General features: G+C 48.3%; 3 protein-coding genes across 3 annotated transcripts, besides 4 other annotated features; all 3 read right to left on the bottom strand.

Moving 5' to 3' along the window:
- Positions 1–14708: part of a sequence feature (sequence corresponds to BAC RPCI93-10C21) that runs on past both edges of the window.
- Positions 1182–1213: a microsatellite.
- Positions 1650–1675: a microsatellite.
- Tb927.7.5450 (lipin, putative) lies at positions 1843–4263 on the bottom strand (the record flags this gene model as incomplete). Its single annotated transcript, XM_841075.1, has 1 exon — positions 1843–4263. The coding sequence occupies one exon, from the start codon at positions 4261–4263 to the stop codon at positions 1843–1845; it is 2421 nt and encodes an 806-aa protein (XP_846168.1).
- Positions 4614–4640: a microsatellite.
- Positions 5445–11411, bottom strand: Tb927.7.5440 (hypothetical protein, conserved; the record flags this gene model as incomplete). The annotated part of the gene is made up of 1 exon (XM_841074.1): positions 5445–11411. One exon carries the CDS (start codon positions 11409–11411, stop codon positions 5445–5447), a length of 5967 nt encoding a protein of 1988 aa, XP_846167.1.
- Positions 11829–14549, bottom strand: Tb927.7.5430 (hypothetical protein, conserved; the record flags this gene model as incomplete). Its single annotated transcript, XM_841073.1, has 1 exon — positions 11829–14549. One exon carries the CDS (start codon positions 14547–14549, stop codon positions 11829–11831), a length of 2721 nt encoding a protein of 906 aa, XP_846166.1.

Raw genomic sequence — 14708 nt, 5'->3', positions numbered from 1 at the left:
GGAAAATCTGTCATGTGGATATGACGTAAGGTCCGGAAACCCGAAGCAGAAGAAACAGACAACAACAAAAAGAAAAAGGGAACTTCGTGAAAGCAAAGTTCGTCCAATATTACAGATAGCACATCGGTACCACCGGCGTGTATAGGCATAAAAATATGTTAGAATGTGAATGCTGGTAAACATGAAACATGGTGCAAAACTGCTTTAAACTTTCCGTATCTCCCCCTCATTCACCCCCTTTTAGTTTTGTGTATGTGTAGGGGTACGGATACAGTGTAATTAGGGGGGAAAGGCAGAAAGGGATTTAAAATCAGCAAATTTTCTACTCACCAATGCGAAATGAGTGGGTAATGCATACGAATAAGCGGAAGGGGACAAAAAAACAAAAGGGAGCAAACAATATTAATTCACACACATAAAGATGACAACGCACCGCACCAACTGGGCATAATTAGACCTTCGCACACGCAGCAAAATAAGGGCATAAAACAAGCAAAAAACGCGTAGGACTTTAACCACATGACGCATGGTTCCGATACACAACCTCCTTACCGAGGAAATTGCCACCTGTTGTTCGCAACGGAAAGAAAAAAGTGGTTGAAATAAGGGAATTACTGTTTTTTTTTAACGCTACTGAAGGTACGCAGAGCCCGAAATAGTTGAAAGTATTAATGGAAACAGAAAAAAAAGAAACTAAATCGGGACCTTCTGTCGTACTCCACGTTCAACAAAATAGAAGAGGGAAAAGAAGGTTGTCCAGAAGGGCAGTCAAGCAACAACAATAATAATAGTAATAATAACCATTTCAGCACCACCACGACCCGGCAACAAGAACAGAAAAAAAAAATGAAATCCAAAACCAACCAAATGAGACAATGTTCTAACAGAAGATAACAGTTCAGTGAGACCCTAACTCACTAATGCGCAATCAACCCCATACCCGCCCCACACGATTTCTTTTTTATTCGTTGATGGGCATTTATTATTTTGCTTAACAGAACCTGCTTCTTACTGTGATATCGTGTGGTAAAAAAAAAAAAATGGAGTAGTAGTTCCAACGAACAAAGGAACAAAAGCTATGGAAAGGGGAGTTGTGAGGAAAAGGTGGAAGAAAACGAAACCCTTTATGAGACGCCTCACGAACACACTTAACAAAATAAAAAAAAGAAAAAACGGCAAATAGAAAGAGAAAGAGAAAGAGACAGAGACAGAGCTCCTCTACGACACGAATTCACAGATTTATCACCGCACCGTTTCTCCTTTTCTTCTCCCCCACGTCGGTTTTCATTGTTTCCTCGCACTTCTAATAGTTAACAACATCCTGTACTCATTCAGTACAAATCCATGACCACGTATGATGTTAAATTGAACGGAAAGGTGAGGAAACGAAAAAAAGGAGGGGGAAATGTAACGAGAAGGACTAAAGGAAACAGTAGCGGTCGACTAAAAAACAAAAGTGTTGAGGGAACACATTGGTGTCGAGACTGTTCACTTCCCCCTTTCAAACACACACATAAAAAAAAAGAAAAAGATATCAACATGTTGTAGTGATACAAATGCGGCACCGTGCACAAGGGGGGGGGGAGAAGAAAACTGAGTTTTCCTTCTCGCATGTCCCGCTGTACACGTCATCAAAGACATCAACTTGGCCTCCTCCTCCTCCTCCTCCTCCTCCCTCGTTTGTGATTTTAATTCGGTTGCAGGTTCCTGTTCCTAACACTTATCTCACCGTGGTATGGGTTGGTAACGGCCAATCAATAGATTCAATTTATAATCATGGGCACCTCCTTTTCCCCTCCTGTACTCCTCATTTGTTTAAACGAAATCACCACACCCACGCCATCACACAGTGTCACCTTGTTGATAGTTTTCGCTGCTTGTGTTACCAAGACCCAAAGGCAACCATGAAGCTTTTTTTTCATTAATTACCCGTGGTTGCTGATCCTTCTGCTCAAGGTTTGTAGCGGCCTTAGTATTGAAGGCGCTGCTTTCCCCTTCTATCATGTCAGTTGGTTGTGCACGCCAGTACACAAAAGAGTCAAATTCTCTGTCAACGACGACATCGCACGGCTTATATGTGGAGGTTGGGTCATTCGTGCGGTTGGTTACAGCGACGCTCGCACTGGGATTACTCATTCCAGACATTTCCAAACCACGCGCATCGATATCAGCGAGGCCAAGCCCATTCCCAAGTGCAGACAACGGGTGCGTAGAAGTTCCTTGACTACTAAACGAGGCGGTGTTGGTAATTCCGGTGGGCGTTGGACTAAATTTATCGCCGCTGCTGTAAGAAGAAAAACGCCTGCCATCGGAGAAAGGCTCTCCTTCGCTCCCTTTGAATGTAGCTCCCCCGTTATGCGCACCCGCGGAACAACCTAAACCAAACTGAACATAACTTAAGTTATGTCGCCTCACAATTGGTGGGAAACTGCTATCCACATCATCCGCAAGCCTTTGATAGGTTGATGTCACATTCGCCACGCGAACCAAACTCTTTGAGTCGACAACATATATTTTATGTTCCGGAACCATGACGGCAAGGTAACTTAGCATATCACTCAGTCGGTTTCCAAAACCCGCGTAGAAGGGTTTAGTTTTTTGTGGGAAGGCATTGACCACCTTCTGAAGACAGGCAATCTTGAAAAAATGGGATTTCATCGCTACCTCCTGCGCCAGCGCTGAGAACAGTCGCTTCGGTGCTGTAAGCACCGGGCCCTTGGGAAGTGACACTCCATTCTGCTGTATATTCCACAAAAATTTGCGCGTCATGCTTATCTGTGAAACACTTCGTGCAGTGAGGTATACAAGACGATAGCCATTTTTTTGAATCTGGCTATACAACGAGCAAATACCGGGATGGGTCCAATCCCGACCAATCAAAGGCATGATGTGGCCCAGAACATCACTTTTCGTGATCGTGCCATCCACGTCACTAATGACAAGGCGGTCAGTAGAGTCCCACAAGTACACGTTCGCCTCTACAGCAACTTCACCACGGAGGGAACTGTGCGTAATATAGCGAATGCGATTGTGCCCCGGGACAAGGTTTAGCTTTAACAGATCCGCTTCCATGGGAACGAGGCTGCGAGTAAAGTATGTCCCGTCACTTGATGTAATGCCATTGGAATTCAAGTCGTTGGTACCACTGCCACTGTAGTTGCTTGCCGTCGCCTTGCTCGGCACATCATTTTGTTGAGACACAGCCCCTTGCCCCTCCGGAGTGGGGCCACACGGTGATGGAGGGTTGCTGGCACAAACATCAGGAACGGGAGTTACTGGTGCAACACTCCGTGCAGGTGTACAAGAGCCACACGGTGGCGTGCCGCTGCAACCTGCTGTTACCCCTTCATCAGTGTCCGCGGGAAGATGAACATCCTCAAAAATATAATCGTCAGCTGACGCCTCAAGTCCCTCATCACTTGCTGATGAACCCAGTGCAGCGACGTCGGAAAAAGAACCATCTCCACCTTGGGTGGAAGTTTCTACTTGCACCATCTGTGTAACATCATCAGGAACACCAACAGTAATTTCGGTACTGTTCACTGCAGTGCTGCTTCCCTCCGTCGTATCAACCATTAACCTCGTATAGTCCTGAAATCCGCTTAGCTCCTGTAAACACGCTTCACCCTCGGTGTCACCCATCACTACATCCCGTAGATAATCGGGATTCTGATGCGACAGCCGCTTGATTTCCTGCATCGCACGCTCTGCCGCAACAACAGTTTCCTCGGCGAGATGCAATTCAACAGCATCAGCACCTGAACATTGCGCCTGCGTATTAACATGCAGGCGTTCATCGCAATCTTGCTTGATAAGAGGTTGATGGCTCCTCGTTTCCGGGTCATCTTGAGTCCCATTAAACTTGTTTTTCCCCCAAGAGCCAAATAATCGGTGCCGTAGGGATTTTACGGGAAGTTCCCCTCCTCCGGCAGAGGTGATCGAGGCTCCGGTGTCTTGCGAGTCGTCACTGGCAAAAACGGGCGACTCCGGTCTCCCGCAATCCCCATCCAATAGGCATGTTGTCTTCAACCAAAACGCTTCGCCATTCGGTCCAATCTTCATGATTGCTGATGTCATTTGGCCATTTACTTCAATACGCACCACTTTGTCACCCGGACGAAGGACTTTTACTTTACCGAAGCGGACGTTGAAGTCGGTGCTATGTAAGCGACCATCAGGGTGATGCACAACAATCACATCGTTGGCATCACTCGACATGTCGAGATGATTGATGTTAAAGAAATCTGCAAAACCAGATATCATCGCCACACGAAGTCAACAACAGTTGATACAAAAAATGCACAGCAACAGAGGTCACTCTTCACAACTGTTGCTTCAAGAGGTAGCGGCAATTTTCTTTCTTTGTTTTTGCTGACAATGTTTTATTTTTTTTTTTCCTGACGGTGCGTACGTCTATTGCACCAGCGGCCCAGAAGGATGTGTCCAACGTTTTGCAGTTTGGTTTTTGTTGCTGATTTACTTTAAACTCGTTCACACTTCCTCTTAAAGCACTACGACCACCACAGTGTAAAATCAGGAACGTGGGCGGTGGAAGCAACACTAGAGGGTTTCCTACTGCTACCTTTCCCTACAACCCGAATACAAATGTATCAATATATATATATATATATATATATGTACGCTATGTATCCCCTTTAAAACTTATATAGTACACGTTACCGTCGAAACGGTAGACTTTAAATAGTTTAGACAAGACTATTGAAAGAAACCAGAGTACATTTAAGCATAAGCGACGAATTGGAAAGGAACACAAGCAACACTCCAACAGCAAAAGGTGCACAGAAAAAAAAATATGTAAGATGGCTTCTGCCTTACTCACTATTTTAACTGCAGCACAGTGGCCTCTTTCACTTACGACGACCTGTGCAGGTCTTCCACGAGTTTGTACAAATCACACAGAACACATTTACCTTGTGCACCTGCGAGCACAAGCGGTCTGTGTTGGGGGGGGGGGGCAAAAAGAAAGAAAGAAGTTTGTGAAGAGAATGTTTTGCAGCATCAGGTTGAAAACTGGAAATGGAGAAAACACGGCGTTTGCTCCTCCCACAGCGCACCTTAGCGTTCAAAGAGTAATAAACGCAAAAGCAACTTGAAAATTCCCAAACCAACCTCACATCGCTCCCTATACACACAATACAATTTACCTTCGAGGCGGCGTTTCACATGTGAAGCTGGGAACGATAACTTATACTCCACTGGAGTAATCAGGTATCCGAAACCTCCGCCACTATGTAACAACCTTAAGTGTTAGTGTGTCACGTGTGAGAGCCGCCGAGAGTAGGGATTCTCACCCCACCCCACGAACCTCTTTTTCCCTCATACAATTGCAGCCGGTGTAATACATAAACAATAAAAGTAGTTTGTGTCACTGAGGATAATGCTGTCAGTGTGTACATGGTATAAACCACCTCCATCACAGTTGTTCAACTGCATTTGTGATACACATCTCCGGTACGCGGCACCGAAGCTATCGGACTTTCCGGCGCTGTGTTAACAATACTTTGAAGGAGGCTTACTATCGCATCAAAAGTGTTCCCTATTTCCACTGTAGCTCCTGCACCATTATGCATCGAGGGAGCACCAACATCAATTTCGTCATCCAATGAGCCTTCCCCCGCCCGTTGGGTTCCCTCAGTCTCATTTCCTAGTGGTACTAGGTAACTCAAGATAATTGCAGCCGCTGCCGGCGAAATGAGCCGATGTGGAACATGCAAGTGTTCAATCATATCCAAAAGCACAGGTACGGAAAAACGCTCCGCATCGTTACCCATAACCACGGCGACGTGTGCGAGGAAGCGCTTCAACCCCACCCCCGCTTCACAGGACTCGCTCGCACAAGCATCTGTCGACAATTTCGGGTGATCAGAGAATTCTGACCTGGACAAAAGCGGGGTAAGCGCCACCACAACATTGTGCAGGTCTTCTGCTGCCGTGCTTGGTAGCATATCTGTGAGTAGTTCAAGTATTGTGGTAACGCTTGTCCTCTCCGAAGCTTCCCCAGCATCGCCATTGGTGGTATCTCGCTTTGCAAGAATTGTCCGCAAAACACACGTCAAGTCACGGGGACCAAGCAGTCCCAATCGTGCTCTTGTCACAGCTGGTGATTCACCCTCACGAAAAAAGCAGCGCATCGTCACATCAAGCAGCTTCTCCTTTACAAGGCAGTTCACTAATTGCTGTTGCTGCCTTGCCTTAGAAAGTGGAACCCAAACGTCAGTTACAAGTGGCCTATCACTACCAAAGATACCTGCTGAGTGGCAGCATGTTGGTGCTTCGCGGTCCGTGGTTGCAGTGACGGGGAAGATGCAGCAGTCGCCGTTTACATTTACTCCTTCGGGTGGCATGCAGTACTCAAAAACGGTGGAAATGTTTGTGGGGTGAATGCCTACTATCCCTCCGAAACTGCAGGAACTACATCCCATCGTATTGCACCAATAATCAGGTAGCTGCTGAACTATACGGTACAAGTGTCGCAGAGGGAGACCATTGGCATCGGCAAAAACATCAGAGAGTTCAACTGACTGTGTTTGCACGTCCCTACGTTCCCACCGCTCCAGAACCCGTTTCTCATACTGAAGAGGATCAAACGTATCAAGCAGGACAAGGAATTTCAGAACAGCACCGAGATCCAAACCAATGGACTTCTTCACTAATTCGCTATCTTGCTTGTCTACGCACTGTCGGTCCAGATGCTGCTCATTCCCTAAGAAGGAACCGAGATCACTAGACATCTCCTCCACAATGAGGGTGGCTAGGCGAACAAATCTACGCACACGTGCGTCTAAAAGTAGAGGCGCCGTCCCCTCATATATCAACCTCTCTTCACATAAAGCTTCCCCATCGCACTCAAGAGGAGAGGTGTACGGAGCCGCATTAGCTGCATGCAACACCATTTCACCCACAAATGCTATGAACTTTGAGGCACCCAGCGACTGCCGCAGCTGCATAACCAAACGATCTGAAAACGCGTGAAACATATCGATGCCCTCAAAGCGCTTGTCGACCCTGCCTGCCGCGGCGCCGCACCCAACCCCACCGTTAGCCGTCTGCCCGTCATCAGAACAAGTAACCTGATCATCAGTACACACTAGCACTGTCTCTGACGCAACTTGAGACGAAACTTTGGATTTCCTCCTTCTCGTTTCGTCAGCTTCTTCCCTCTGTCTCAACTCCACAGCTAAACGATACGAAGAGGGTTTGCCTACGGATGAGTACCGTAATAGCACCAGCCAATGTTCCAGTGCCAGTTCTGTGAGTGATTCGGTCCAACCACCCTTTTCATGGTCGACTTCAGTTTCTCGCGATTTATCTGAGTTCACACCACGATTCACTTCCCCACCACTATCTGCAAGGCTTCTCCAGGGAGATTGCTGCTTGCCAAACAGCAACCTTCCCACACGAAAATAGAAAATGCGCCTAATCTGCCGCCCAAGCGCCGTTCCTTTGACAGAGGGAAGGATGGCGACCTGCGCCAACTGCATTAGGGACGGCACATATAACTCAGCCGGCCTAAAAAGCAACTTGCGGGAGGCGATGTGCAGTCGGCGAACCGTTGGGTTCGATAAATTCCCACCTTGGAGAAGCAGCAGCAGTCGTAACAACGTGCTGATATCAGTTGTAAAGTTGCACGTTTCATCAATGGCACACATAGCTGAGGAGCACGTAAGAAGGTCGTAAAGAAGTTTGGGATCATCTCCTTTTACTAACTCTGCCAGGTCCAGCACAACTTCCAGTGGCTCGCGAGAAACCTTGGCTGCGGCGACGATAAGTGGACCAGTGGTCGCTAACCAATTTTGCCGTAGTGACCGCAACTGCAACCGGTTCACTGCACTTACAGCGGCTGTTATCTGACCCATTGGCAGAAATTCGGCCAACTCACTGCTCCCATGTAACATGCCCTTTGATGTGGTTGCGGTGGCCACCTCCCTATCGGTACTGTCCCTGTTTCTTTTTACACTTGCGAAGCACCTAGCTTCAGGCCCAAGTTCTCGCAGAGCGACTGACACGACACTTTCAAAATCACCATACATCGCGAAGAAGGCGAAGAGATCAAGTGGTTTGCAAGTACGGCGCATAACTTGGGCAACCTTCCGCAGCACCAGATCAACAACGTTACCCTGCCGAAGAATTGATGGGTCCGTTGTGTGAAGTAACCGCAGAACAACAACAAGCGTCCCGAAATTCCGGCAGTAACGCTGAGTAATAAGTAAAACACGTTCAACATCAGTAACGGAGTATAAACATTTCCTCCTTGTGTCACAGAGGGCTTCGTGGGAATCACATTTGTCATTTACTCTGAGGAACGGGAAAAACATCACCGAGAGAAGACGGTCTTCCTTAGCAAAGCGCTGTGAAAGATTCATTGAGGATATCATCCAGCGCGGAAGTTGTAGTGCCACTCCAACATCGCTCTCGTCTTGGGGACTGCGTGGCCCAACCAGTTGTTTGCGTCCTACGAAGCCTTCCAGTAGTTGCGCAAGTTCGCGACTGTCGCACTGCGAGACCAAAAAAGCATACGCACGTTTCAAGTGACCATGAATTTGTTCTATATTCTTGTCGGATCTGCTGCCACAGCACTCCAACATCATACAGGCATTTGCAACTGCTTCCACTGAAATCAGCGATAGTGGGTTGCCAACAGTATTTCCCATAAATAAGGAAACACATAAGGCATGTGCTGCATGATCACGAGCTCGTTTAATGAAGGATATTACTGATTTTTCCTTGCCGGAGTGCTGCGACCCTGACCGTCCCGCCAAAGAGTTGGCAAGAACCCATGTGGAGCTCGCCACAAACATCGTTAAGGCGCCCTCAACATTTTCATCAAGGCGGCTATTCGACAAAGGTACTTCCACAAGCACACGATTTCCGCAGCGGATGAAAAGGTCATTCAGCAGAGAGAGGGCATTTTTCCCCATTTTTGACGCGAAACCGAAGATAACGGCACACGCCTCGCACAAAGAAATTGACTCATCCTGAATGGCACGTGCATGCGGGAGGGCAACCACCACTTGAGAAACCCCCTGACTTTCTTTGGATTCTTCAGTGTTAAATTCCTCCGTGATTGTAACTGCGTCTGAATGAATAAGTCGCTTAAGCCGATCCTCCACTGCGTGAAAAACGACGGAGGCTAATACAGGAGGTGCACGAAGCAAAAGACAAACAAGAGACGCGTACTGTCTTCCACTAAGCACCTCTTGCCCCAACTGTGACGAGAGTGACATCAGTAAACGATCCTGAAATGCAACAAAAGACCTCCAGCCAAGGGTGTGGAGACCTTCGGCAATCAACACCAGCTCTTTACCAGCAACCGACTTCTTTAGCAGACGGCTTCTGCCACCAAGTTCCTTTGCACGGGCTGTGGGCACAGACTGTAGTCCACTAGTATCCTCCGCGTAGTGCTTTCGCCCATCGGTAGCACATCCCTTGCGGCTCATATCCACACACTCTTCAGCACATACTGAATCATCCGTTGTAAAGTTTGCCCGCGACACAAAAACTGGTCGTCCGTTCCGAGTAGATGGCATGTGTCTTTCCATTACAGTTACAACAGAAGTTAGCAGCACTTCTAACTCGCCCTCGATCTCGGCGATGTCCTCGGCATTAACAGCAAAGGGAAGAGCGAGTGAATATGGTGAAGTCAATCCCACCTGAGGAGATTCTGTGCTTTCACTAACCATTGCCCCGTGGGTGGGGGAAAGATGAGCTTGTTGGACACACGTGGCAGATCCGCGACGCTCGAAACGCGAGTGAGTGAACGTCTTGCTAGATACTTTCCAAGTTTCTCGTGAACCGCAATTACCTTCATCACAGTGAGCCTTTTCAGTAATTTTTTTGGAAGTGGTTGCGCGCCGGTTGAAGTGCACTACCGCCACTCTATATATCTTTCCCAGGGCATTAAGTAATGCTGCCAAATCCGAAAACAAATACTTGTGTGCAAAGGGTGTCACACGTTCACACAAATGGAGCAGTACAACAGCCGGCGAAAGCACCTCATTTCCGTAGAGCATATTATTTCTTACGCCAATTGTGACGTCCCTGAAAAGTGTCCACGACGGTTTTTGTGGCTCCTTCGCTTTCGTAATACCATATGATGTTGCGGTAGTCGCAGCTTTCTCTTCTGAGGGGAATGTCAAAATACGCGCGTAGGAACAGGCAATGCTTGCGACTAGGTGGGAGACGTTTGTGCCCTTAACATCCAAAGACGCCAGGAGGACAGCAGTTACAGACCGCACAAGCGACGCAACCAAACTTACGCGCCTATCGCCCTCTTGGTAATGGTCTGCCAGTGCAACTAACTGCGGAACACACTGTGTAAGCGTAAAAAAACGTAATACTTGTGAAGCAGACCCTTTCAGATGATCGTTTACTAAGCATCCAGCATACATCTGCATCACCGAAGCCAGGCGGCTACAGTCGATGGCATCTCCCTGCGCTAATGTGTGAAATAATGGGCCCGAGACCTCTCGCTTCCGGGAGAACGCCTGTGGCAAAGATGGCACCCCGAAAGCAACCCTGCCACTGCCTGATGAACGATCGCCACAAATCCACCCCGCCACAGCAGCTTTAGTTAGGGCCGAAATTAATGTCGAAAAGGCAGCTCCCCCATCGTTGGTCATTGCCCTTTCTGCGTCGGTAGTGAAAGTCACAAAAAGCGACTCTTCTTGAACGAGACGCAACGTAACAGGTAACAATATTTTACACAGAAACTGTAGTAATTTATCACGATTTTCCGCAGAAGTTCGCACACCACCGCTCGTAAGCATACCAAGAACTGAAAGAGTCAAACGGCCGGCATCGCCTGCAGCTGCACAACTGCATGGAGGTGAAAGTGACGAAACAAGACGACTACTCCAAAGGGAGGAAAGCAGTTCCACACATTCATAACCGCAACCGCACTCAAAGATAGACAACTCAAAATATCCACACGTCAAAAGTAATGCCGTGGCGCACTCCTCATTCATTCCACCATTGCACAATGCAGTACTCCCCTTGTCGGTATCAGAGCAAAAGAGATCTTTCGCAATACCACGAGTAAGAAACTCACGTGCTTGGAATCGAACGCGAGAAGCTGACACCGATACGCCACATGATCTGTGTAACAAACGCAATTCCGTCACGTAAGATACCAACGAATTCAGAGTTAGAGGTGCCGGGGGACTAGGGATATCGATATTGCGCCCGTTATATGCCCTTCCAGAAACGTTACGTTGACAATAAAGGTTAAAACCCAAAAAAAGATTATCGCAATAACCATTCGCACGAGTATTGCCAGGAAAAAACGTAAGAAACTTGATAAACCGTAATCCACATAGATATCTACGGTATGACAACCTGTTAGGAAAACATACAGAATACGGAAAAATACTGGAGAGTAAACGACCTTCCATTACCAGCCTCAATGACACCACACAAACGTGTGGGTTTTTGCGCGCCCCTTACCGCTACCTCAGCAGTGAAGCACACTCGACCTCTAATGACCATCAATCAGTTATAAAATAATGGAAAAGAAACGGTGAAAGTGTGTGTATGAGAGAGGGAAGGATAAAGAGCAGAACAAACAAGGCTCTCATCCATAACATGTACAGCAAGTAAAGGAAAAAAAGAAAGGCTAACATTGCTCATGTGACGGTTCCCGTTTACGCAAACCAATAAAACACAAGCGTGAAGAAACATTATCATATCCAGGACAGTTTCATGTTACAGCAAACGCACAGTGCACATATGCACAAAGATACACATACATTCGAACGTTAATCCCGTGACCATTTATGTGAGCAAAGGCCACACAGACTCACGAGCCGTTCCTACCTTCTCCCACCCCGCCCCCGGCGGTCCCTTCCATACACAAGCTCCACATTGATCCTCAGATCAGCCACAAATATTCTTTTGTTGTCGAGACGAAGAATGACAGATAAGGTACGATTACTGTGGAAGGTACACTTGGACAGGTGCAAGAAGCCACTGCAAAGAACGTTGCCGTTGCAGGACAGAGAGACGCGTACCACACTGGTGTCCACAGGCTTCAGCTGCACAATTTCGTCATTGAAGTCAACCACATAGCACGGGGCGTCATCAACCATCTCACACACCACATCACCACTCCCTCCGGTACCGCTACGATGAGCGCTGAGTGTTGAGGAGACGGCAGTTTCATTTCCCAGCTGAAAAACGAGCGATACTTCAGGACGATCAACACAGGTGTTGGGACCCAACACACAGCCCACAGCGCCATCACCATTGCTGGTGACAAGGGGGTTCATTTGGCTGCCAGCACCCACAGGACGGGGAAGCTGAAAGTTGCAACGGCGCAGTTTAATACGAACACGTCTCTCAGTGGACGCTGCTATCCCACACACGCGGCTGTCAATTTCATGGAACCGTGCCTCGTAATCGCGTGGCTTGTTGAGGTTGTGGTGCAATGATTGTAGTGCAGACTTGAATTGCCCTTGCGATACACCAAAGAGTTTTGCTAACCACTGTAGAGCATCTTGAACGCGCTGATCCCGGATATGCTGCAATGACAGACAGTCGTTCAGAATGGAAATGAAATTCTGCGGGTTGCACCGTAGTGGAGAGAGTTGGATAAGATCGCGGCTAGACTTCAAGGCGCCGGAAACAACAGACCATGCGGCATCATCCAGAGTGTTCCGGCAGCACTGTTCAAGCAAATCAACAAATGAAAAACACGCCTGCTTACGGTCCTCGGCATCAACCTCGACAACCATCCGGAATATCTCACGCCGCTGCAGCGATACGGCTTGCTGCGGGTTATGGTGGAAGTGCGCGAGCGACGCGTTTAACAACCGTTTGCGCTCAGACACGAGCTTCAGCAGCCGACGGCGGGCGTGGCATAATGCTTCCCCGTTCCGAAGCTCTTGCTCGATCTCACTCACCTCCCAGTTCTCCACCATCGCCTCGTAGTTTTGACGGGCACGAGCACTCATCCCGTAACCAACAGGAATCACACGGCGGGCTGGTTTCGTACGGTGGACACTTTTCCTCTGCTGTTGCAAGCACTCTGCTGATGCCGCTAGCTGCTGCCCACTTGGTGATAATGCACCAGTGGAGAAAACATCACTGAAAGCAGTATCTAGCATTGATGGTAACCGCGAAGATTCTGGTGCAGAGATCAACTGGCCGCCATTGGGGCCACAGTGATTGCCATACAGTGTTGCAGGTAAAATACCATGAGTCGTCAATCCCTTGCCGCTGCGCAAAAACGACTCCAGCATTGTTACAGCGCGCTGGTCTGTAACAACCTTGGTGCGGTGACCCTCATTACCACATGCAGAATCCGGTATCGACGCAAATGAGGCTTGGGTACACTTATTCGGTGAAACAGATCCCGTGTCCCATGAAACCTCTTCGTTGGGCAAAACAACCATCGCTTCCTGGGGACCAGTGCTCCTCGATCCTCTCCTCCGCAGAAGCTCCAGTAGATCAGAGCTGTGTCTTGCTACATTAACAGCACTGCATCGTGCTTTCTTCACCGTAATCCTGCTTTTCTTCAACGCATCACGCAACGCCACCGAGCTACAAAGATTCTGTGGAGTGCAACGAAGTGCGTTAAGTCGCTGTTTCCGGGCATTAGATTCAGCGTCGCCAGCTACTCGCGCTTCGTCTACCATTTTGGCGGGCTTTCGAGCTCTGCGTCTCACACCGTCACCCATCAAACCACCGTCGTCGGAGCTCCCATCATCAGAATCGTTTACGACAATCATCACACCACCACCACCGGTACTGGAAGACACACGCTGAGCAAGACATTTGCTGAAGTGTCGCGCGCTTTCCTCCAACTGCCTCATTTTACCCTCAAACTGTTGTCGATCAAAGTACTGTGAAAATTGCGAAGTCTTCTGTACCGGCTGGAGAATACCCCTCAACATCTGTTTAGCATCTCGGTTTGCAAACATTTCGTTAGCCGCAACCCCCATTAGAGGGCCACTCACAGCTTCCTCAACGGATCGTACCTTCAGCGTCGTGGGTAAAAGCGATCCATACGACTGCGGATCGTACGTAATTCCAGCTTTTAGGTGCCCTGGATCCGTTGGTTGTACCTTCCCACCGTCAAGGAATGGGAATGTGGCTTCACTCATGGGAGTGGATGAAGTACCTTTGCAGCTTGTGGCAGCCAAAGATTGCTGTTGCGTGTCGCGCCCAACATCAGCCATGACACTGAAAGACGATTTCCTGTCCTTTATACTGTGGTTCACAGAACTCCTCATGAGACGGCGTGGCAGGAATTCTACCGAACTATCCACCACGTCCGCAACCAATCCTTTGGAATATTTCATTGCCCTGGTGTAAGCAGCATTTTTGCATGCCCACACTTCTTCAGCATGTGTCCCGCCGGCCCACTGGCTGCCAGCTTGCGAGCGCTCCATGGAAACAGTGTCGCTACTGCCCTCAACCTTGCCCACACCAAGTTTCGGGGGACACGTCAATGAAGGCAGGGAACATCCCGTTGACATGGTGCCAGCGGGATACAAACTCCCACTGCCAGAGGGAGATCGAGAGGCAGACATCGCATGAAGATGAATGGTCAGTGGTAAGAATTACAAATAAATGTTAAATCGAGTTTATCACTGAAGAGGGAGACTCGTGTGTTTAGCACGCCTATTGGCACCAGCACACGTCACACACGGATATCCACTTGAGTATAATCACACCTTACTATTATGGGA

The sequence above is a fragment of the Trypanosoma brucei genome, chromosome 7 (assembly GCF_000002445.2).
Source record: "Trypanosoma brucei brucei TREU927 chromosome 7, complete sequence".
NCBI classification, from domain to species: domain Eukaryota; phylum Euglenozoa; class Kinetoplastea; order Trypanosomatida; family Trypanosomatidae; genus Trypanosoma; species Trypanosoma brucei.
The sequence above is the reverse complement of the archived record's forward strand: the minus strand, read 5'-3'. Positions and strand labels throughout refer to the sequence as shown.